The 24,701-nt window shown below is 42.3% G+C and overlaps 1 protein-coding gene across 4 annotated transcripts in view; it reads left to right on the forward strand.

Annotated features, from left to right (window-relative positions):
- Positions 1-24,701, forward strand: part of NTNG1 (netrin G1) — a 157,092-nt gene that overhangs the window by 89,005 nt on the left and 43,386 nt on the right. For all 4 annotated transcript variants that reach the window (XM_075098274.1, XM_075098271.1, XM_075098273.1 and 1 more), the window contains exons 4-5: positions 9,311-9,483; positions 19,395-19,421. In XM_075098274.1, coding sequence (XP_074954375.1) covers positions 9,311-9,483; positions 19,395-19,421 — 200 coding nt within the window. The remainder of the gene's footprint in view (positions 1-9,310; positions 9,484-19,394; positions 19,422-24,701) is intronic.

Consider the following 24,701-nt stretch of genomic DNA (forward strand, 5'->3'; position numbering starts at 1 on the left):
CTGAGGGACAATAAGAAGCTATTTCCCCAAATTTTCCATACTGCCTGTGGGAATCTAATTCAATTTCCTCCCAAATTTAGCAGCAAAAACTAAACAGTAAAGAATAAAGTTGAAGAGGCTTCTGTAAATCTCTGGATTCTAAGGTACTAAGGTGCAGCAGGATTACTGAGAGCAGGTTAAACTGCTTTTCTAGCCATAAAGCTACTTACAGATTTAAGAAGCTTAAAAACCTGATCCAACATTAGTCCTTGCTTTGCAAATGAAAGAATAATATATCTACCTATACAAAGTTATATTTGTTATTATTGAATTTTTTTATCCTTTATTATTGATGTAGCGCTATTCCACAAAGGAATCTTTTTTTTTTTCCCAGTGAGAGATTATGACATATTAGATAAATTCAGGGAAGGGCACAGGGAAAAAGACTGGTGACCAAATGCATTTCCAGAAATAAACAAATGAAAGAAAGGACTTATATTTCATTACTCTCACTTCAGTGGCTACATTTTACCAGCAAACCACAGGGGTCTCATTCATAACTCCCAGCAAAAGATGTAGTGCCTTTTTTGGACGCGGCTTCCATACAGCAACGTTGACCTGAGATATTCATATGGCTCAAAAAGTATTGAATAGAAACCAGAATTTACTTTTCTGCTTCATGTGAGCTAGAACATTTGCTCAGCAGACCTACTTGCAGCCAGCAACCCATGCCATTTTCTGATTGCCAACTGTCCTTAGTTTTTTTTTACCCTTTTAGCTCAGAACTTCTTCAGACGGGTAGTCCCTGCAGTGAGCCCTGGCAGCCTAGATTGCAGTAATTATCTTGTTACCTCTTTTATGTTTGTGTTCACGCTTTCTGTTCCATCCTCGCAGAAGTAAATTGGCCAGCAATCATTTTATTTCTTCGCAACAGTGTCCTTTATACTTGTTTTCATCATCCAAAATCTGCTTCAATAGTAAAGCTGCGTAGGCATCTATTAAGCTCTGGAAATTAGGATAAGGACCAGCATACTTTTTTTTTTTGACATGACATGGAAATACCTATGATATAATGAATAATAATATTCAGCAGATGTGACGTTTCTGAGACTGTGAGCCTCTATGAAAAGATGTTCCACTTGTTAGAGACATTTGAAGGAAAAACAGACTTATCTAAGTATTTTCATTATGTTTACCCTGTACGCTCAGTGGTACAAGCGTTTTGCCACTTACCTGTACAGACAGCTTCTCAAATGATGATGAATTTGTTGTGTACACCATGTTGTGTGGGCAGTAGTATGAAGAGCAAACATGAGGACTCCTGTGCAAGTTCAGGCGTTGCTTACCTGGGAGCAGAGCGCTGACCTGTGGCATGCAGAGGTGAAGAGCCCATGCAGAGGGCTTACAAGCTGGTTTTTAAGTTGATTTTCTAAACTTTGGCGATGACCTAGAGTGATCGAAAGATGTATCTAAGTGAGGAACATATGGCGAGTCATTAAAAATGTATCAAAGAGTTTCTCTTGCCTTACTTTCTCATGAATGATCTCAGCATAATTGATCCCCTCATGTGACACCCCCCCTCCCCCCCCCAGTCTACTGGTTAGCACTCACATGCCAGAGCGTCGGCACGCTATTACCTTAGTGATTTTTTACAGCATTTTGATGTCAGTTGTCTGTATGTAAATAGAGTCTGTGAGGAACGCAGTGCACCCGGGGCTCCTGCTCCCACTACAACAACGCTGCTCCTTCAACATGCCAGCGTGCTTCCTGCACCTTATGTAACTGCCAAAAATATCCTCCTGATTGCTTTATGACAAAATAATGAGTCTGTCAAAGATGAGTGGTCAGAAAAACAAATTTGTTCTCCCACACAATTAGAGTTTATAGCGGTGGACAGCAATATCAATCTCCAGTGATTCAAAATTGAATTTGCACATTGGAGGGAAACGTGTTCTTGCGTGTGCTGTAACCAGGCTGCTGAGCAGGAAACATCCTCGCAGGTTGAATGGGAAGGGTGGATATCAGCCAAGCTGTGGAAACCTCAGGATGGAAGTTCCCAAATACAGACAAGTGTTGTGGGGACGTGGCGTTCGCTTTCACAAGCTCAGCACTGACAGAGCTGCTCCTACAATGATCAACAGAAAAAAGCCTAGAGAAACTGTCACCAGATGTAATGGGCAGACAACTGTTCCCTTCAGGTAGAAACTGTTTCAAGGCCTGCATCTCCCCATGCATGACCTAATTGCTCATGGAGTTGTTGATATTTATAATCATGGACAAAGCAAAGAAGCTTCTAGAAAAACTCAAAAGGAAGGAGGTTTACAGTATGTGGAAAAAGGCACTGGCCACTGGGCAGGAATATAGGAACGTTGTCAGGGTATGCAGAGATGCCACGAGGAAGGCCAAGGCCCACTTGGAACTAAATCTGGCAAGCGATGTCAAGGATAACAAGAAGGGCTGCCTCAAATACATCAGCAGTAACAGAAAGACTGGGGAAACTGTGGGCTGGCGGCTGAATGAGGTGGGGGCCCTGGTGACGCAGGATGCAGAGAAGGCAGAGGGACTGAATGCCTTCTTTGCTTCAGTCTTTGCTGCTAAGGCTGCCCCTCAGGCACCCCAGCCCCCAGAGGGGAGAGAGAAAGTCTGGAGAAGCGAAGATTCCCCCTTGGCTGAGGAGGATTGGGTCAGAGATCACCGAGGCAAACAGGATCCTCACAAATCCACGGGCCCCAACGGGTTGTGCCCACAAGTGCTGAGGGAGCTGGCGGATGCTGTCACTAAGCCACTCTCCATCATCTTTGGAAGGTCATGGAGGACAGGAAAGGTGCCTGAGGGCTGGAGTGGGGCCAGTGTCACTCCAGTCTTCAAAAAGGGCAAGGAGGACCTGGGGAACTATAGGCCAGTCAGCCTCACCTCCATCCCCGGAAAGGTGATGGAGCAGTTCATCCTGGAGGTCATCTCCAGGCATGTAGAGGAAAAGGTTATGGGAAATAGTTAACATGGATTCACCAAGGGGAGATCATGCCTGACCAACCTGATAGCCTTCTACGAGGGCATGACTGGCTGAGGAGATGAAGGGAGCGCAGTGGACGGTGTTTACTTCAGCTTCAGCAAGGCTTTTGACACTGTCTCCCATCACATCCTCACAGACAAGCTTAGGAAGTGTGGGTTAGATGAGCGGACAGAGAGGTAGACACAGAACTGGCTGAAGGGCAGAGCTCAGAGGGTCGTGATCAATGGCACAGGGTCTGGATGGAGGCCTGTCACTAGTGGTGTTCCCCAGGGGTCTGTGCTGGGTCCAGTCCTGTTCAACAGATTCATCAATGACCTGGATGATGGGACAGAGTGTAACCTCAGCACGTTCGCTGATGATACCAAGCTGGGAGTAGCGGCTGAGGTGCCAGAAGGCTGTGCTGCCATCCAGCAAGGGCTGGACAGGCGGGAGAGCTGGGCCCAGGGGAACCTCAGGGAATTCAGCAAGAGCCAGTGCAAGGTCCTGCCCCTGGGGAGGAACAACCCCCCGCACCAGCACAGGCTGGGGGTGATCTGCTGGAGAGCGTCTCTGCTAAGAAGGCCCTGGGGGTGCTGGGGGGCAGCGGGGCGACCCTGAGCCAGCACCAGGCCCTTGGGGCCAAGAAGGCCAGCGGTGTCCTGGGGGGCAGTAAAAGGAGTGTGGCCAGCAGGGAGAGGGAGGTTTATCCTCCCCCTCTGCTCTGCCCCAGTGAGGCCACACCTGCAGGGCTGCGGCCAGTTCTGGGCTCCGCAGTTCGAGACAGATGGGGAACTGCTGGAGAGAGTCCAGTGGAGACCTGCGAGGATGGTCGGGGGACTGGAGCAGCTCCCTTGTGAGGAAAGGCTGAGAGACCTGGGTTGGTTCAGCCTGGAGAAGAGAAGGCTGAGGGGGGATCTCATAAATACCTATAAATATCTGAAGGGTGGGTGTCAGGGGGATGGGCCGGGCTCTTTTCAGTGGTGCCCAACGCCAGGCCAAGGGGCAACGGGCTCAAGCTGGAACACGGGAAGTTCCACCTGAACATGAGGACAAACCCCTTCCCTGTGCGGGTGCCAGAGCAGGGGCACAGGCTGCCCAGAGAGGCTGTGGGGTCCCTTCCCTGGAGACATTCACCCCCCGCCTGGACGCGGCCCTGTGCCCCTGCTCTGGGTGTGCCTGCTCATGCAGGGGTGGGACGGGGTGAGCTCCAGGGGTCCCTTCCAACCCCCTACTGTTCTGGGGTCCTGTGACTACCTCAGCAATGCCATTTATGGTGAGCATCTCAGAACTGCGCTTTGCCCTTAACATTTGCTTTATCCTTACATGGGATTTTGCCCTTAGGCTGTTGCCAGTGCAGTACAAAGGCTGCAGCGCACCTCCTCTTACATTTGCCATACCTTAGCCTGCATTCTCAAACCTGCTCTTTTTACAGGTCCCTCAGTCATCCCTTCTCAGTACACATCCAAACCCACTTGATGTGCCAGGCAGCTGCTACCTGCCCACTGCTACCCAGTAATTGCATTTCTGGGCATGTGTACATAATGCCTGCTAAAGCATTTCGGCTTTTTTCTTTGGATTTCAAGAAACTATATAGGCATGAAATATATTTCAAGAAACTATATAGGCATCTGGAACTCAGTACACAGGATGTGGAAGCAGTTCTTTAGGTTTTCAGAACTTCTCTGTTCTTACACATGCAGCCAAAGGGGCCACGTTCTTCTGATGGAACCATCTACAAGGGCCATATGAAATTTTGTGTTTCATGTGCTTTGTCGGTAAATCTGATTAAGCCTTTTGATCCTATCTCAGATTTAAAGCAGTAACAGCTAGAAACAGCCTTTCAAAGGAAGTGTTTAAAGAAATTACAAATGGTACCTAGGATTTTCAGTAATAATTTCTCATCATGGGTATTCGCATAAGGTAACAAAATATTTCCTTACCTCCGGAGCAGAAAAGAAAGGTAATCTTCCTTAAAAAAAAGACAAGACAGATGAAGGACTCCGACCTTGGGCAGTCTTCCGTAGGAGGCTGATGTCCACATCCTGACAGTGATCTGGCAGGGCCCAGGTCGGCCACCAGATCAGTGGTGCTCAGCTGATTACAGGAATCAGGAATGGCTAAGGTCCAGGCTCTGCTGCTTTGGTTTCACACTGCTCACAGTGCGATACATCTCATCACAAGAGTGGTTCTTTCATGGTGGATGGTACTTTTACCTGAATGGTCTTCTCTCTGTAACCTTAAATATTTCCATTTTCCTTACTGCTTTTCCTGCAAATAGAAGCAGCTTTTTATTGTGCTCTAGTCATCCCTCAGCCCCGCTACACACATTTACCTCTTCCATTCATCCAGAGAAGTCTGTTCCTCAAGCACAACAGGCGTTTCTCTTCTTTGCAGAAGCCTCTGCGGTTGTCCATAGGTACACACTGATGAGGTCCCTGGGTCAGATTGCCCAGTTCCTAGTGCAGCCTTCCTAAAGAAACAGAAGACAAAGCATTATTTCCCTCTTTCAGTAAAAATGCCTCTCCACATAGAGCACAGAAGTCGGTGTTGGCTTGTTTTTCCCCAGGCACGGTACCCTCCAACTTATGTTCGGTTTGCTTTCCACAGATGCTTTTTGTTCTTTTTCAGTTTTAGCACTGTCTGCATTTTACACTCATTCAGTATTCAGCTACGTCCTTCATGTGCTGTGGAAATCATGATTAATCTCCCTGAGACCTGTGAAGTGACCTCAGCAAAAAAATTGGTGCATGTGAGAGGAGAATCAGAGCCTCTGTGGTTCAATGCTCTCAATGTCTTTTTTTCTGCTTATGCTTCTCGCCTTTATTCCCTATGCATAGTTACTGACACCAACAAGAACTCCAGTTTAATCTCTTCAGCTTCCATTAATCTACAGCTTTTTTTGAACTTGTATAACACTAGTGATCATAAACCCAACCCAACTTTTATGTTGCCTGTACAGTAAGGCAGCAAAGGAGATGTTTTTTGCCACACATTGTCTGACCTTCTGTGGTTTGGGGTTTTTTTATTAAACATTTATTTTTGTGCCCACTTTAACTAGCTCTCATTAACTCTACATTTGACATATTTAATATAAATTTATTCTTTTACCTTGATCTTTGATCTTTAACTACTCTTGTAGAAAACCACAGTGACCACATTTGTCTCTTACTTTCTTCTTGGAAATCGTACACAGCTAAGTTTGAATTATTCTGAGATTTTTTGGAGTTTTTCAGCATTGTTGGCTCTTTTTTTGCTCAGCTGTTAATTTTAGGTTTTGACTGTCTGTTCTCTGCCCACAAAGGTTTTAGATCAGTCCTTTATGTTTTTCCAGTGATCGAATTTGTTGTTTTCTCACATTCACTTTAAATCATCCTTGTAGAAGGCTACACATCTCTCCCCATTGCTGGGGTTTTATTTTTGAGGGGTGGTGGTGTTTTTTTTTTAATTGGGGCAGGGGTAGAATGTCTGCTCTCCTTTTTCTTAAACATGGTATTATTTGGCATTTTCCCTTAAGGCAGGATGCAGCATTCTGGGCGATTCTGCTGGAAAAGCTTTCAAAAATACATATTAAACATCCCAATAAGTTAATTTGCAGAGGGGCATTGATTGAGTGGATCTGTGATTATTCCACCGGTTTAGAGCAGGAAGAGCCATTTAGCAGTTCCTCTGTTTAGGAAGCTAAGTGGCTAAGATGCCCCTCCGTTGTCTGGTTTGTGTGTGTTTGTTCCGAATGCCCCTATGAGGACTGATTGTTTTAAATCTCAGTTCATAGGGTTTTAAAATTTGACAGAAGGTCCCCAGCTACTTCCACAAGCAAATGCATTTTGCTGGTTTTGAGAAAACCTGCCCGTATTTGGTACAACTACAGTCCTCCAAAATGTGTGGTTTTCCTTTGTTTGTTAGAGCTTGGTGGCTAATTGCAGAAGGTGCCTCCTGCAGAACCCCTGCCGCTGCTGTGCTGCACGGGCGCTGCCGTGTGGACTGCAGAACAGCTTCCGCGGCATGATGCCGCAGCTCTGGGCTGAGAAGCACTTCCTCTGCACCAATCTTGCCCTAAGAAATTTAAAAACTGGGCACCAGAACAGGCAGCAGAGCTATTCCGTGCTGTCTATGCCCTCTTGCCTGGGAAATAAGGAAAAGGAGGAGGCAGCCCGTGAAGAGTTGGGTCACAGTGGAGTTAGGGAATGTGGGAGATAAAAGGAAATCAATATGCATGAGAATTTATGGGAATTGTTTGTGTATGGATATATACATTCATACGTAGAAATATATGCATATGTATGTTTTGTATATATATGAAGAGGCATGGGACAGGACCAGATAGAAGCAGAGGGAGATGGAGAAGGCTGGAGTCTGCCCAAGACTTTTAGCCATACAAGCAAAACTGAGGAAGGATCGGTCTATGTCATCAGGAACCTATGACAAGTATAGCATTAAGAAGTGCAAGCAGACTTTGCCCCAGGTTCTCTGACACAACCATTCTGTACTTTCAGGTGCTTATTAAAAGACCTGTGCACATTTACAGCAATTAGCAGATGTACCTACATTTATTTTCCCCCACCTCTGTTCCCCTACCAGTCTTCAGCACCCTTTCAGAGCCCCAGGAACTACAGCTTTTCCTCAGAATCAGCGGCTTTCTCTTCCCACCTACACCAGTTTGCTGCCTCTGACACTTATGAGTCTCTCCAATAAAACAGAAACCTCCCCTGGAAGAAACCCATTCGGTTCCTGTCATTTATTCTGTGACTCTACAGTCTCTCCTGCTTCCTTCTCCTCCGACTCTTATTTTTCAGTCTTGCCATTATTGTGTATCTATCTCTGCTGTTCGGGAGTCTTCTGTTTTCATATGTCTGTGGACAGTAAAACTACCCATCACTTTTCTTACAGGAGTGCCATTTACCAAAATCTTCAATCTTTCCATGAACAGGCCTATCTCATCCACTGACACCCAGACAGGCATCTTGCATCCTGCGGCAGCTACTCATTGAAAATTTACTTTAGAATTGATGTAGTCTTTAAGCATCAGTATTTTGGCAAGTATATAAAAGTGAATCGTGCTTTCTTTTGTCTGGCATATTCAAGACATTTTGGTATTTCAATTTCAAAGGTGCTGACCCTGTTTTTCTTTTAGAATGAGCATTGCTCAAATAACAGCAGTTTCACCTGCCTCGTTTCTCGCATTGAGAATGCTCCCATCTACTGTATTACAGAGTCTTGTGGGTTTTTCTCCATCAGCCACTAACAACAACTGCAAGCTTGCTTTACCCTGGGGATATATATGTATGTGACCAGTTGCTTGAGGTCATATTCCTTCCAAATGGAAGTCAGCTTGACAGCTGTTAATTTGCACTTGGCCACTCCATGTGTTGTTTTGCTCTAATTATTGGTCACTGTATGGAACAGGTGACAAATGCCCACACGAGAACCCTTTAAATCACTGGATGTACAATCATTACGAAAACAAACAGACAGGGTCGTTAAATACTAGTTTTTCTCTCCAGCCCCAAACAGAAAAAGATTTTAGCCGAGTTTGACATCTGTTGGAAAGGGATGGAAAGAGGTAACAGTATCTTACTGCTTATGAAACTAGCTTCCCATTCTGTAAGCGTCCTAGTTTCAGGGAAAGGGGAATTTAAGAACAAAAAAATTGTTCTAAGACCAGTTGCGGAATCTGGTTTATCTAATGATTTTGTCGCAAGGTTGGACTGGGTGTTCTTTCCTAAGTAAAACTAAACGTGCCTACCAAAATATTTCCCCTGACCTTCAGCTACTACATCAAATTAAAGCAAGCAAAAAAATTTTCTTTACAGAGCAAGAGAGTACTTGCCAAACAAGAATGGCCAAACACCATTATAGTGAGCTTCCCTTCTACTGAAGCATGCCATTGCAGAGGATATTTAATAAAAATCTGTTTTCTCAGACTCCCAGGGCCTAATTTGGATCTTAATTTGGGGCAGATTCTCTAAGGACATAAGCAGAGAACTTGTTTTGTTCCTGGGAGTGGTGAGTAACTCCTGAATTTTTGCAAGATTATAGACCTGTCTGTAGTGAAAATTATGAATAATTTAGTTGATCTCAGTGGAGCTGCGTTAGTGAAAACAAGAAAAGATTCAGCATCTCGGAGTCTTGGTGAAATTACTGCTTTTAGACCTGTCTGAGCTGAAGGTGTTACAACATGCTATTTGTGCGATGTCTTGTAAAGCACGCTAAAACAATGATACAGGCACGACACAGAAATAGCATGGTTGCCACAGGACATGCTTTATTAAGACTTAATCTGAACTTAAACTCACCTCTAAATAATATTCCACTTTTTTTATTTTTGCCTTTTAAAAATAGGTGTAAGTGCAACCTTCATGCTACTGGCTGTAAAGAAGAGAACAAAAGACTCCTTTGTGAATGTGAGCATAACACAACTGGCCCAGACTGTGGAAAATGCAAGAAGAATTACCAGGGCCGACCGTGGAGCCCTGGTTCTTATCTGCCTATACCTAAGGGCACTGCTAATATCTGTAAGTAGTTCTGTATAATAAGGATATTTCATTATTAGAATTGTGTCCTGTATTGTGACACTGGAGGAAGATTAATGCTGGCAAAAGTTTGTCATTGCGTTATGACCCCGTGCATATAATTTGACAGTGTGTCAAACTGCACTAGTGGTAAGCGTACATAACCTGTGCTCTTACACGGTTGTACATAGCTTGCATGAGAACTGCACCTTTGTACCCACAGACAAACCCCTGGGCAGTGCACAGAAAGGGCTATGGAATGAAAAATTAGGACCCTTCACACAAGAAGCACACACAGAGGAGAGAAACCAGTGGGGATATCTGCAGTCCCGCTCCAGCCACGGCACCCTCAGCTCGCCCTCCATACATCCTTACTGCCTCGAGATTCAAAGCAACCTCAGCTCAACATGTGAAGTGAGGGCCTTGCTCATTTTTTGTCCATTTAAGAAAGTTAAAAAATCTCAGACCAAATTTTGCAATTAATAACTGAAGATCTCAAGGTTGGTAAAGGAAGTCTCTACCTCACGTGGACCTGCAATCCAGGTTCACATGCACTCTTTTAGATCACTCTATGTGTTCAAGGGGGAAAGCAAGGGCAAAACCTGAGTTTTCATATCTGCTTGTTTCCGGCTAACAGCCATCCAACCACACACATACTCACTGTTCCAGCACAGTTCCATATTATCTTGGGATAGTGATATCAGTTGGATATTGTTAGATGCGTTTCCTGCTCCTGGCCAGGACTGGGTCGAAAAGAACATGGTGCTGAAAGGGAGGGCACGAAGACATGTGAGCATCGGCGCGTCCTTTCACGCGAGTATGAAATACACAGTGATTCAGAATCCTCCGGAACTGAGTAACAGACTTAAATTCCTGTGAAGAAAGGATTGAAGAAGACGCGAATAAATCACCAAACATTTTGACAGAAGTTACTAGCTTCTGCTAAGAAAAAAGTCCACGGTTTAGCCCTGACTAAAAGCAGAACATTCATTTTAGAATACAAGAATATAAAAATTTACTGAAAAGTTACTTGGGAGAAACAGAGCTATGTACTGCAGTTGAATGAAATGTTTAAAACCAGGAGCAATGTGCAACGCTCAGAATGTTATCTAAAACTTCAAAGCAGCAGCTGTGAAGAATCAAAACTCAGAAATGAATATCATAGGAAGCAGGACCTTATCGAGTTAAATGTGAGAGTAATAGACCAAGTAACAAACCGTGAAGTGTAGGGGCATGAAATTGTGATAAAATTCTGACTGAACAGAAAAAAATGAACTTCCAAAAAGCGGGGGGAAAACATGTTGTAAGAGTATTCACTTTTTCGCATGTTATAAAAAGTGAGTGTGGTTCACAGAACTAATACTTTCAAACTATGTTTGGAAGAAATGGTGAGATTTACCAGGTAGGGTTTTTAATATATTTTATATATACACATATATGCACATGCATACATATGCATGCACATATGTACCTGTATTTATTTTTATATCTGTGTATATATGTACTAATGCAGTTGCTACCCCACCAATCACCCAAACTCGTGACAAGACACGTGAACACGAAGACGGGGCTCTTTCTAAATGCAGCGTGCTGTGTCAGTTACATCATTTCCAATCAGTTGAGCACACACCAGACGGAACGGTGGAACTAGCGCCCACGGGAAGGATGCCTGAAGCTTGCTAGAGCAACTTTCATCATTACTGCATTCCATCAGATACACAGTTCCATCAGCAATCAAAACGTTCTGCAAATAATAGGCAGTCTTTTCTCATTTTTATTATCATTATTACTATTATTGTGATAGCATCGTGAAAACCTAACCTTGTTTGAGCTGATGAATGGTCCGCTTACCTGCAATTCCTGACTTCAGCAGTAACCAGCAGCAGGCATTTATGGCAAACAGGAAGAGGTATGAAGGATTTCTTCTTTGCCTTCCCAGTTGCCAGCAATAAACTGGCTTTCTGAGCCGACCCTCCATCGCACCCACAGTGGTGCCAGCTGGTGAGAGAGGAGAGAGACCTAGCTGTCAGATGCTTGATCTCAGTGGCATCTTGTGGCAATACATTTCACATTTTAATGACTCAGTGAAAGGTATTTCCTGTTTTTTGCTTTAAATGTTTTTACGTGGTTAAGCCTGTACGTTCTTAGACAGGAAGAACCAGAGAATAACGCATTCCTATTTACAACCGTTATACCATTTATGATTACATAGCCTTGACGTGCCCACTCCTACAACCTATTTTCCAAATTTCGAATCCTAATCTATTTAGTCTTATCATATATAAAACCATGCCACATCTCTGGTCATCTGTGCTTTCTTGCTCTCTTCTGGTTCTAAGATGTCATTTTTTTTATTTGGTGAGGCTCAAATTACATGTGATATTCTAGACATGAGGACATGGATCTTTTACAGTGGCAAAAAAATGTGTCTGCTTTATATTTTGTTATTACAGGGGTCAGCCCATGAGTCCTTTCTAAAGGCTGTGCTGCAGTTACAACATTTCTTCTGGCATCAAGGCTGACATAAGTGGCAGGTTATGTGTTACAGTAGTTAGTTCAGAAATGTCAGGTTTGAGTTCCTTTAAAACACGTTTTGGGTGAGCATCAACTTACGGCAATTCTTATTGGTCAATATTATTTATATCTTCTAAAATGCCTTCAGATGATGGTAGACATTGAGAAACTTCCTCAGACTGAGAATCTCTCTAACCTTCTTTGTTGCAAACATCAGTGAGAACAATTAATTTAGTATTCTATACTTCTCATACCTTCTTGCCTATCTATCTACCCAATAGTCTCTCTGGGAGGCCTCCTGCTTCTAGCATGGTTATTTTAACACAAAAGAATTATTAACTGCTGTGCCTGTAGCAAGCTGATTCTCAAAATACTGTGGTTTATATTTAACTTGACAGATTTTACACTTTTTTCCCCTATCCTTCTCCATTGAGACGACTTAAACATTTGAAGGGTGTCTTTCCAAAATCATCTTCATTCTCCTGTTTTGGGCTGGCTGTTGGGTTTTTTTGTTTCGTTGGTTTTTTGGTTTTGGGTTTTTTTGTGTGTGTGTTTATAAGATAGTTGATTTTTATAATAAAAAAAAAAACAAAGATGGGTTATATGTGATGATTCCGAGTCTTTCATACAGTCTGTCTCTAGCCTGTCTCCATGCTGTTTGCATTACATCTTTTTCGCTGCTCTTTTCATTTTTCTTTTAACGGATTTCCTCATTTTTTTCTGCTCTCTTTCTGAAAGTTAATTATTACTGCAGTGGATTTTTTTTATCCTTTTCCTTCTCAACAAGTATGTTGACTTTCAGTCCAGAAGTGGTTCTCTGATAACTGCTTCTTGCATCGGGTCCCATGTACCACTCAGAACTAAATCAGCTTCTCTTCTTGTGGGCTGGCTGATTACGAGCATCAATTGTTTATGGTATGTAAAAGCTTTCCTTTCTTTTGTCACTTCCTGACGTAACGCCACATGTGTTGGCGCGTGGTCAGTTTTGCACCGTTGTGTAAACGCCCTGCACAGCCAATGTCATGTCACGTACCCTGCTGCATTTCTGTCACCGTTGCCACCGTGCGGGCGGTACTGCAGCCCTAGCATCGCACTCTCCCTAGTCAGGCATCAGTTCTGTCAATAGTTGCTGGAACATGTTGATAGAATAAAATGACCCCAAACCAAACCCTGGTTTGACCCTAAACTCTCCTTGATATATTACTTTAATTGCCTGGGGACACTTTGTATAATTCAGTAATACAGTGTCCCTCTTCCTTCCTCCAGTTTTCAGAGTCTATCTTTTCCATCTGAGACCAAAATATTTTAAATGGATTTGATTTTTTTTATATGAGTGTGCTTAAATAAGATATATCTAAAAATAGTTGTATAAATGAAACACTCAAATTTTATTTTTCTATTTTTTTCCCCACAAAAGAAAAAGATCCTTTTTCTTGAGATTCTCTGGATTTAGGAAATTTGCCCAGGTTCAACAGGAAGCCTAAAGTCCATTACCAAATCTTTTCCAGTAGAACTTATGTTGTTTCCACTGTTCTGCTTCTGCCATTTTTTGTGGCCAATAAGGCATCATTATACCTTTTCAAGCTGCTCATGAAATAGAAGACCATTCTGGATTATACTCCAGTCACAGCTGAAACCTCGTCATAAAGCTGTTTTCTGTATCCGTCTCATTTTAAGTCAACACGAGTTTTTCAGGAGAACGCAAATCCGGTTTTTTCCCTGCTTTGCTTGTGAAAGACACCGAGTGCTCTGTTGTTTACTGGCACTAACAATATTTTCGAGTTTGTCTCCTGCATAGCATTTATTTTATATTTTCGCTCTATCTTATTGACTATTTTGTGATTACATTTATTCCCTTGTGCTGCCACATTCTATGGATAGTTTGTTCTGCAATATGTTTTGACACTCAGAGTGAACTTATTGAATTTCTCTATACTTGGTATTACAAGATAGCTTTCCTCCTCAGCAGTCGTATGTGCCTGACAGCACTAGCCCTTTCCTTCCTCCTGTTGTTTAGATCATCTTTGGCGCTTACATTCTTTGCTCCATCAGATAGAGCTGTCTAAGACTGTGCTGGGCTCCCATCCATCAAAGCCTGCTCACTTTTTGTCAGTCCCTCCGCAACCAATAACCTGTACCAGAAGTGCCTGACACTTGGCAAAAACCAACTCCCAGCTGTTACGTGACTCCTAATTCACAGTTCAACGTGAAACGAAGGATCAACCAGAACATGGGGAACATTGGGGCTTCTTTTCGGTCAACAGTTAGGCCGATATTCTCAACCAGTTTACTGAATTTCTCCTGCAGTGGGTCCCCCTCTGACAGTACAGCCTCTGTCTCAGCACCACGGCCTTAATCCTCCCTGAATGGGAAAGGACTTCCCAGACATCACTGTGGTGCAGCTGCCACAGAAAGAGTTCCTGGCAAAAAATATGGCACTTGAAGTATTGCACTGATTGCCCTCATCTGTGTTTGCAGTTTTTCCCATTAATATTTGCTGACACAAAGACATCTTGAACAACCGAGGTAAATTAAGTTGGCCAAGATGTTGTGTGGTGGCAGGCTTTCTATTCAGGAGCCTAAACAGCATGTCTCCCTGTAACTGAAAAGAGTACGCATCCACTGTCCTGTCAAAGCAGACTCATGAAGTAGAAAGTGTCCCATTTTCTAAGGGCCCCATTCTCCCAAACAACTGGAAGGACCTTTCCAGTGTCTACTTTCATGACTGAGGCAGAGGAGGTGAACCTACATGATCTCAATTTGAAGGAATGGGACACTCCTGCTTGAGAGGTAAAATGTTGCTCCCTGGTGATTTTGATAACATCCTTCATAGAGAAAAAGGAAGACGTGAGTGCCATATGCTACAAAACAGCAAAGCTTCTTATTGTTCCCATTTTATATCATACATTAATTTTGGCTCATGAAGCTTACAGAAGATGTAAAGCCACAGGAAGATGTCACACAAAAGCTGCGTCAGGCTGGGAAACTTTGGGGGGGGGGAGGGTCAGAACTGAAGTGTATCAAGAGCATTCAAGAAGACAAAAGCATCAGGAAAACCTGCAAATGATGGACTAACTTCCCTCTGACTAGGTACCCAGTGCAATAGCCAGCAAAACCTTGCAGATACATACCTAAAAACCAATGCACTATAAATAATGTTTATTTTAAAATGGGGCTTGAAAAATTATTCTTCAGCACTCTCTCTGTTTGTGTGACCCTGCCGAGTTGGTTGGTTGTGCTGGTTGTGGTGGCGTCTGTTGCTGGGAAAGGAAGTGCTTCCGTGCATTGCTGGTTTTAGACAACTCTATTTTTTCCATATACAGTGAAGAGGCGCAATGGAAGAGGGTTCTAGTCCTTAAGGAGCAGTATGGGAAGGCAAAGTGTCTGTTCTAAGATACTCAAAGTTCTAGAAATGGTCTGAGTTTCAGGCTTTTTGAAGTTTCTAATATCTAATAGTCTATCCATAAATTATGATTACTTGAAAAAAAAAAATCCTCTGATGTCACTGGGAGTTTTCCTAGACAGAGAGTTTTCAAAACTGGAGCCCCTCAAACATCATGAGAAAAGGCCCAAATTTTAAAAAGTGTTACCCAGTAAACCAATAGCTAAATACTTTCTCTGTCCCATTTATTTGTGGTGATATTGCTTGTGGAAACGGAGGTGGAAGATAGCAAACTTCATCTCAGCAGTTCTTTTTCAATCTTTACAGAGCAAGCAACTGCAAAATTAACAGTAGCAGGAATCCTAGGACTCGTGCAATGAAACACGTGACATTTCCTAAGAACTGTGTCTTTTACTGTGTACGGTCCTTTGGCTGAATACAGGTTTGGCAATACATGAAAGGTTTACTCCTGTGATCATAACAATCACTCGCGTTGAGGGATTACAAGATGCTAGGTTTCTCTAGCTTCTCAGGGCTTAAATTACTAGAGAGTCAGAATTTCTGAAATTGATGCTGAAGATCTGATATTGCAATCATGCCCTAGTGGAGGAGTTGCAAAGGGGAAAAGACTCACTGCAGGGAGTGCCGTCATGCTGCAGCACAGATATTCTAGAAGAAGATCAGATGTGGCATTAACAGCCCAGCTCTGACTCCTGCTACGGAAAACAGCTCTATATTTTGTTCCTGTTTAAGAGTTAAAATGAGCAGTGTAAAGTGCAATTACAAGGGCATCTGTTTTGTCAGAAAAGCTCTCACACAGCTTTGATCAGCAATTAATACGAATCCAAACTTGTAGTGCATTATTGACTATCGTATCCTGCCATACCTTTATAGGAGACCGTCTTTTAAGTTTCAGTCTCTGGGCTGTATTCACCTCACCTGGATAATTCACTGAGCTCTTTTCTGGAAAAAGGGGAAATGAGAAAATTACAGGGCAGAAGACTGTATGAAAACAAAACACCAGATATTTTTTTTCTCTCAAGCAATGCATGTATATTTAGATGCACTTACAGTGACCATGTAATATACCGAAGCACCACCCTCAAGTCAAGTAAAAAACAACAGTATTAGCGACTTTCTTCTGCAAAGTTTGCCATTTTGAGGGCAGTAGCTACCCCTGAACTTTCTTTGCACGCTTTACTTGCTGTTTCCTCACTATAAGACTATTACCATTAATAACCATCCCAGGGATTCTGACTGGAAGATAATTTAGACTGAACAATGCTTTGGCTTAACAACTGAATATACATAAACGCAGTCACTTGGTTTTATTTACCCTTTATGCCTAGCTGAAGAGAGTTGTGCATCAAGGGAAGTAATGGGCCCGATTCTTCATCTCTCTATAACCTGCTCACATCATTTCGCTGCTGCCAAGCGCTCCCAGGTCTCAGCAGAAGGCTGACTGGAAACCATCCACGCCATGTAGCGTACCGGCTGCCACGCGCAGGGCCGGCAGCGGTGGGGTGATGCCCCACAGCCCGCGGCGGCCCCATGGAGGAGCTGTGCTGTCGGCCCCGGCGCCTCCACGCTGACAGCGGGGGGGAGAGGCAGAATCGCGCCTCCTGTGCCTCGTTACCTCAGGACTTGCACCAAATACAGCTCGGCTGAATCCAAGAGCTAGCCTCAATATGTAACTCCAGATCTCACAGACACACTCTTGCTAAGAATAATTTCCCCATCACATGTGTGGTTTTCGCAGAGTGTTAATAGATCCTGCTTCGTGGCCCTACATAACCAGCGCTTTTCCAGACAAACTTAGACGTGCCGCTCTCACTGTCTTCAGCAGAACAGGCACAAAGTAGTGCGCTATCAAGGCCAGCCGGCACAGGCAGGGATACCTGGTATGACAAAAATCAAGCTGGTTACAGAGAATTACATCAACCCAGAAACTCAGCGCGGAAATAGAAGAAGAGCTTTTCAAACAGAACCCGAAGACAGCTTTGCAAGGTTAATACAGAGCCCTTCAGGCTAGCAGGCATCTTGTTGTCATTATTCTCTGCCTGGGAAACCTTTATCACCATGAATTCATTGAAAATTTTGCAATACAGTAAAATCAGGAGAGCAGACTTTCAGGAAAACCTCTCCCTTTGCTACAATCTGTTCAGGAGAGAAAGGAAAGGATATTTGTATGTGCGTGTAGGAGAGAAGGAGGTTGGAGGCGGGGGAGTATACCCAGAGGAAATACAAATACCGCTTCACAGTGGAAGTGTGAGTGCAAGAACGCAGGATCTGTATTTTTATCTAATATTTGTGCAGTTCCCATCAGTGCATAAAGGAAAATGTATCCTGCTAATTTAAAACAGCTACAATGACTTGCAAAAATGTAAACAAGCTGCTTCTGAAACTTCAGGGAAAATTATTTGAAAATTCATTGCCTTTTTGACATCTAAGAAAAGCGACAGAAGTTCTCCTACATTATCCAACTGAAAAAAAGCACTTTTTGTTACTTTTACAACTATAACACCATTGTTCTATTATGATGATATTTTTATTTAGCTTTTAATACCTCATGCTTCTAAAATTTTGGAAAATACATGTTCGTCTCAAAGAAGTAGAAATAATTAAGTTTGCCCACGACACATGAGTGTGCGGCTCAGGTGGCAGCAGGTGCAGTCTCCCGCGTGGTGCCCAGCGCTCTGCCAGACCACAAGGTCCTTAGCATACAAAAGCAGAGCGCTGCGGTTCTGACACGCGCCTCACGACTGATGTGGTGAAACCCTTAACGATCGGCTTATGGCTGCTGTTCTGCAAACGCAGTTACTTCAGCGCTGTTTTAGCCGTGCCACGAGGTAGAAGTGTTTCCAACTTGACTCTACAACCTTGCTCACAGTGACTATCATTTATCCCCAAGACATTCCCGCAGTCCAGTTTGCGTAATTGCAGAATGAGGTCCATCCCCTCTCAGATCAAGTTGGAACTTCAGGATAGATGTTGAAAGAAGTATAGCAGATGTTTAATGGAGAAACAGACAGATTTCTGCAGTAAAATGCATGCCATCAAAAGTCAATAAAACTTGCAAAAGGGAAACTGTATTTAACAAGAGGATGCAAATATCCAGGATTTAAATACCGATCTGCAATTTGTGACTTTAACCCAAGAGACTAGCAATAGTGCCACTAGCAATGCTATTTAATCTAAAGAAAACGGCATTTCAGGAAAGATTTTATGTCCACATTTTTGTGCTACACACCTTTCAGGGCAGACCTGTCAACAAGGTGTGTGTTGGGACTGCATCAGGCAGCATGAGAGCCTGCGTTGCTAATCCAGCAGGGGAGATTTACTCCTCAGCAGCCCCACCTCTTCTGGTAAATCTCACCTGCCTCTGGAATGGTTTCCTTGCATTAATTCAGCTTAGGAATTGAAATGAAAGCAGGAGGGGGGAAAAAAATCAATGAGAGGCTTAGTCAATACGACCAACCTAATGCATTAGATTGTTTCGCTCAATTACCTTTCTTTTCCATAGCTTAATTTAGATAACCGTCAGGTAGAAGAGTTAAAAATAGCTATCTACAGTTAATGCAACAGAAGGTATGAACTGATTTAAGCAGCTGGCCAAAGCAGTTAGCAATGCATCTATCCCGTGGTTAAATTAGTCTCCTAGATCTGCATAATACATGCATGACTGATATTTTTATCTAGAGCATTAAACCTAATGGCTGGGTAGTTGAAATACAAAACTGTTCTGAACAAATTCATGAAGTTCAGAGGGCTGGTGTAGGTCCCAGAAATACCCATCTGTCAATACATGTTAGTGGTCCCTGCAGCCTCGTACTGAAAAATCTGCAGACTCTGCATTTATACAGGGCCAGGTACATATTGGCAGTTGCTCGGGTTTAACTATGTACGGACATAATATTCTGACAATCAGGAGAAAATGGTTTTCAGAATCTTAGATGTAATAGCTCAGCCAGCTACAGCAAATAGCTAACAATAATTTTTGTGTTTTCTTTCTCTACAGGTATACCCAGTATTTCCAGTATCGGTAGTAAGTAATAAAACCAGTTTTGTTTTGCATTGTCATTCAGCTTCTCGGATCTAATTTCCCAACATCCCTTTCTGTTGTAGATAATGTTTCTCTGCAAATGTGCTCTGTAGTGCAGGGGCTGTGTATTGGCCTTCCTCCGTTGCATTAACATGTAACGATATTACGTGGTCGGAGGGAATGTCACTCCTGACAACGCATCTGCCTTCAACCGCAGATTTTCTGACCAGTTCTGATCAGCAGAGGAAAACTGAGAGCCACAAAACTGGGTGTTATGCAGAGAATTAAGACACTGTTCCACAGAAAATATTTTTTTAGCATCTTTAAAAAAACAAATTACAAAAAAAGTTTGCTTGTAACAGAGAAGTACAGGGCTGTTAATTTCCATGCAGGTACATGTAAATTTGAAGAGCAAATGGAAGTTTTCATAAATGGAAGAGTTTTCATTTTTATGAAATAGCTTAGCAAACGCAGTGTGTCTGTTGGACTCTGCATTAACTCCAGCAGCCTTTGAACTGGGCTTTACTCCACAAAACAAACAGAATTGTGTTCCTTCACAAAAACCTGGTTTCCTGTATGCAATTAAAGCACCAAAATATTGCACTTAAATTACAACAAAACCATAACACTGTTACGTAAAGAACTAGTATATCAATGAAAGAGATGACTAATTAAATAAAACACTTGAAGGGACTAAGTACACAGCAGCTCAGCTGTGAGTCTAGCTGAGTTCCGGAGCCGAGAAGTGCACACAGTCATGACGCGTTCGCTGATGACAGATAAAGCAGGCAGGTAGAAACGGGATCCTGCTGCGGCTGACTGAAAGAATATCCCACCCCAGCCTCAGCTTTGCAGAGGTTTTAGACACAACTTGCGTGATGCAGGACTACCGCAACGATAAAATGTCGCAGTAGCAAAATGCAGTTTGCCATACCCAATATCCACCTGAAAAGCTTCTAATAATTTGGGTAAAACTGCCTCACTTCTTATGATGCAGGGTCAGGTCTGTCAATTTATGAATCGGCCCAGTTTACTTAAGCTCGTGAATGGCGCTGTTAAGCTCTAGACCGCAAGCTAACTGCCACCAAAACTAGCCTCCTTGCAGATGAGAGCAGTGTTAACAGCTGAGTGCCAGGGCACCTCGTCTGCAGCTTTAAATAGCAGAACAGCATCGATGACAATAACATGCCAATGAAAGCCTTCAATCTTAATAATGTCATTTTCCTGCTGTAGTATCTCCTGCGGCATTCGCATGCATATGCACTATGCATGCATATGCAAATGCATAGTGATCTGCTATTTTCAAACCCTTTGGTTTATACATGTGCTTATAACCAAAAAAACTAACGAAATGAAAGAGGAGTTTATGTCACTGTTCTCAGGAATATTCCTGCTATTAATAACAGCAATGGGATGAATGGGAAAATAGCTCTTTGGAGTTTGGTTGTGCTGTAGTTCCTTAGTACTGTGTTGCATGGACTATGTGGTTGTGTTTTCACTTCACACTCCATACAGCCTTCATCACCACATCTACCATTTCTGAGCATCAGCAGATGTTGGCCTTTGAAAACTTAATAGGGAAACTCAAATATCTTTTAAACAATGGTGACCTGAAAGGATGCGTTGTTGACCTCTTTGTATTTTACACTGGGGTGACTAGTACAGTTTATCTATTACGAATGGAGAAAATTCTGTTTAACATTCTTTAGGAAATACAAGAGTTTCTGCAAGTCTATGCTTTATCTTTAATCTGCTGTAAATGTCTTGGAATAGTATGTGGTAGGCTTCAACAAATTTCTTTGCCCACCTGGAAAGGACGAAGCATGGCATCTCTTCATGAGCACAAGTAAATACAGATACTCTGCTTGGTTTTTTCATGTGCTTTTTCTTAAATAGCTCAGGGGGAGAATAGTTGTGCTCGCACAATGTTCTGAACAGCTTTCCTATAAAACAGAAATAGCAGAATTATCGTTAAACAAGGATAGAACCCATAAATTTATCCCGGTCTCTAAGAGAATTTAACAGAAGTACAATTAACACATAAAACCAAACAAGATTAATTAGTGGTGGCGGCTTTAATGGATTCTGCATGATTTCCTCTTTTGTCTATGCTAATACAATGTTTGTGTTCATATCATCAGCAGAGTTTTTCCCCATCTAGGGATGGGAAGTTACCCTCAGGAGATGCAGTTTGGGTTTTATTTTTCCTGGCAGCAAGCACTAATGGGGGGTATTGGCTTTTGCGTGCTCCAAGCTTTTCCTGCCATATAAGGAGGATGGGATTGGGTGGGGGTTATGAAGACTAAACTGCCAGCCTACAGAGAAGATGCCACTGCAAGTGATGTTCGTTTAACACTTTTAAGACTGCAGTGAAAGCAAGGAAAGAAAAATAAAATACATTTACCTATGTGCAGACATATGCATCATTCTCTATCCCTTTTTTACCCCAAAGGCTCTTGCATTAAAGCAGCTCAGCGTTAGTTTGAGCACAAAGAAAGAGTGGTCATTAAGTAAACATCCTTTCTGATCATCTAGAAGACAAAAAAAACCAAACAACAAACCAAACCAAAAAAACAGAGCTTTCCCATTAAGGTCATTTGTACCTGCTGTTGTCTATCAGTTGAATGATAGGTTCTCTGGTCGTTGCCAGCATCCTTGAGTCCAGTGCTGGCCCGCTCAGCATTTTTCAGCCATGTCTGGAAAAAGGTGTTAGCAATTAATGAGTCCCAAAACCATTTCATAATTTTAAGCACTGCTTGAATACAGTATGTAAATATTCTGAAACCTACGTTGTTTTACTTGTTAAAATAACGATTGTACAACTTTACATAGACCAATGCATCAGAATGTTCTTTATTGTGACCAAATACCAAAGTTACAGATCTGTACATGTATGCCTTCAAAAAGTTGAATCTTCTACACTATAGCTTCTATCTTTATTCCTGTAAAGCATAACTTCACTAATTATGCTAAACAGTTTGTTACAAAGGGTATAATTAGATACAGGATAGGACAGACATGATGTGCAAATAGCTCTGTGTGGGTGATTATCACCTTAAAGCCTGCTGGTGGCAGATGAGTCAGAGTTTAGAGAGAGACCCTGCGCCCAAGTGCAAGATGCAATCACAATAATCAAATGGTGTTTTCTGCTTTGTTCTCTATGTTTTTGTTCTTCTTTATAGCCAATTTCAAATTAAGAGAACTTTTTCTTAATGATAATGAATGCAAGAACAAAAATTCAAAAAAAGACTGAATGGGCACTCTTCTATTTTATTGTTTTCTTAACCTTGAAAGATCTAGTAGTTATTTTTCTGGACCTAAAACAGCATCAGGATGAGTGCAGCTTTATTTGTTTTACATATTTGTTACGAAATTTTAATGTGGTAAATATATATATCTTTAAAGGTTGTGAGAGCAGGTATCTTTTTTCTTTTTTATAACAACACAGAGTGTTTTGGACCTGATTTTGCCCCCTTGCGGTAATGGAGAAGTTCTCTCATTAACTTGCAGACAGGGGATCAAATCCATTACAATGCCAAGCTCCGGTCTCGAGTACATACACAACACCCACATACGTCGGTAGGATGTAAACATGCGTAACTAGGTTGTACGTTACTGGTCCATTATTACTCGAGGTCAAGTTTTACAGAGAGCACTGTACTGTTGAGAGACCATTAAGATGTTTATCTGCTCAGCACATTTAAATATTGTCTCCAGACTGTACATATTATCTTGGACATACTAGCAAAATGTTCTCATTTCCATCCAATTTTATCCAAATCTGACTTTTTAATAAATAATACTTCTAATCGGGCTCCTAGTCTAAGGCAATGACCTTATCTAAGTAATTGATTATAATATGAAGCCACTAACAGTATTTGTTTTCCCACCTTTACTTCAATACTTCGAAGCACTGAGAATTTTTCACTTTAGCAATTAGATTTTCCATTATATTACAACATTACGGGGCTGAAAGAAAATACTGATCGCCTATGTGGTACAACACACTCATGTGAACGCTGGATCTGACAGAAATCTAACGCTCTAAAGAAAAGGCGTTGCGAGTAGTTTAGTTACCTGGTGGGAGTCATAACAAAGCCAGTTTTCTTCCGCATGAGTCGGGCGGCACCCTGGAAGCAGCGCGCCGGGCTGACCCCAGCGCTGAGCGGGAGCGATCGCTTTGCGGCGTGCTTTCGAGTGCAGGGCCAGAAGGTGCCAGCACTGCGCCAGGGAGCCCCAAAAGGTTGGTGGGATGGGATTTGGGGGAGCTTTTGTTTCACTTTTTTTTTTTTGCCAGATCCACCAATTTTAACAGATAAGAAGAGCCGTTCTCACCAGTCCAGTAGACGTGGCCACTGACAGTCTAGTATTGTTTCTGAGTTCACCTTCATCAGCTTGGGTTAGTTAAAATCACTGTGGCAGTCAGATTGTCTTTCTGTGGTTTTTCATTTGCTGTATTATATGGGATATTACTTAGTTCGCAATTATCTTTGTTTTAACCATTAACAAACAGTCAAGTGATAGGACACTGTAGAAAATACGATATCAATGCTTCAATATGTAGCATAGTACCCACGTAAAACACACAAGTTTAGCTACAGTTACTCGGGGAAGTTTATAGAGAGCAGACATGATCCACGAAGATATTTAAAAATCTAATCATCTACAAAGCTCGGGCAGCAATTGCTAGGAAAAAATGCACTTCGATATTTTACCCTCTCCTCTTTTTCTTCCTGTCCCTTAGACATGTAATCAGTTTATTTCATGGAGTATAAGGGAAGAATGAGGTTTCCAAATCAGCATTCTGATTTTCAAGAAAAGATCTTGATTTACTGTTCTTCATCGGTTGTGAATTACTGTACAGTAATCCTAGTCGACCAGCCAATTCCAGCATCTTTGTAGGAAAAAGCAGAATCAATCAAAATAAAGAGGAACAACCCCGCAAACTATCAACAGAATAATTTAAATTTTTTGTCATGAGAAGGTACCTAAATATTTCCCTCCAAAAATACTTGAATTCATTGTGCGCTTTTGCAGATCTTTTAGCAGAAATACCGACAACTGAAGAATATTCCCTCAGACCACATTAGTTTGAGACCTACCCAACACGTTTGTTAAAATCAGTGGATTTTTTGGTGATACCTAAATGTTTCCAGAGCTGGATCATTGGGTTATTTTTTTCTTTAAAGCCTCTAAAAAGATCACTTTCTTTTACTCTAAGGCAGCAAGTGGACACATAAAGGACTAATTGCATTTAAATTCTTCCAACAGTTATAAAAGCTG

Source organism: Phalacrocorax aristotelis, chromosome 6 (genome assembly GCF_949628215.1).
Source record: "Phalacrocorax aristotelis chromosome 6, bGulAri2.1, whole genome shotgun sequence".
Lineage (NCBI taxonomy): Eukaryota > Metazoa > Chordata > Aves > Suliformes > Phalacrocoracidae > Phalacrocorax > Phalacrocorax aristotelis.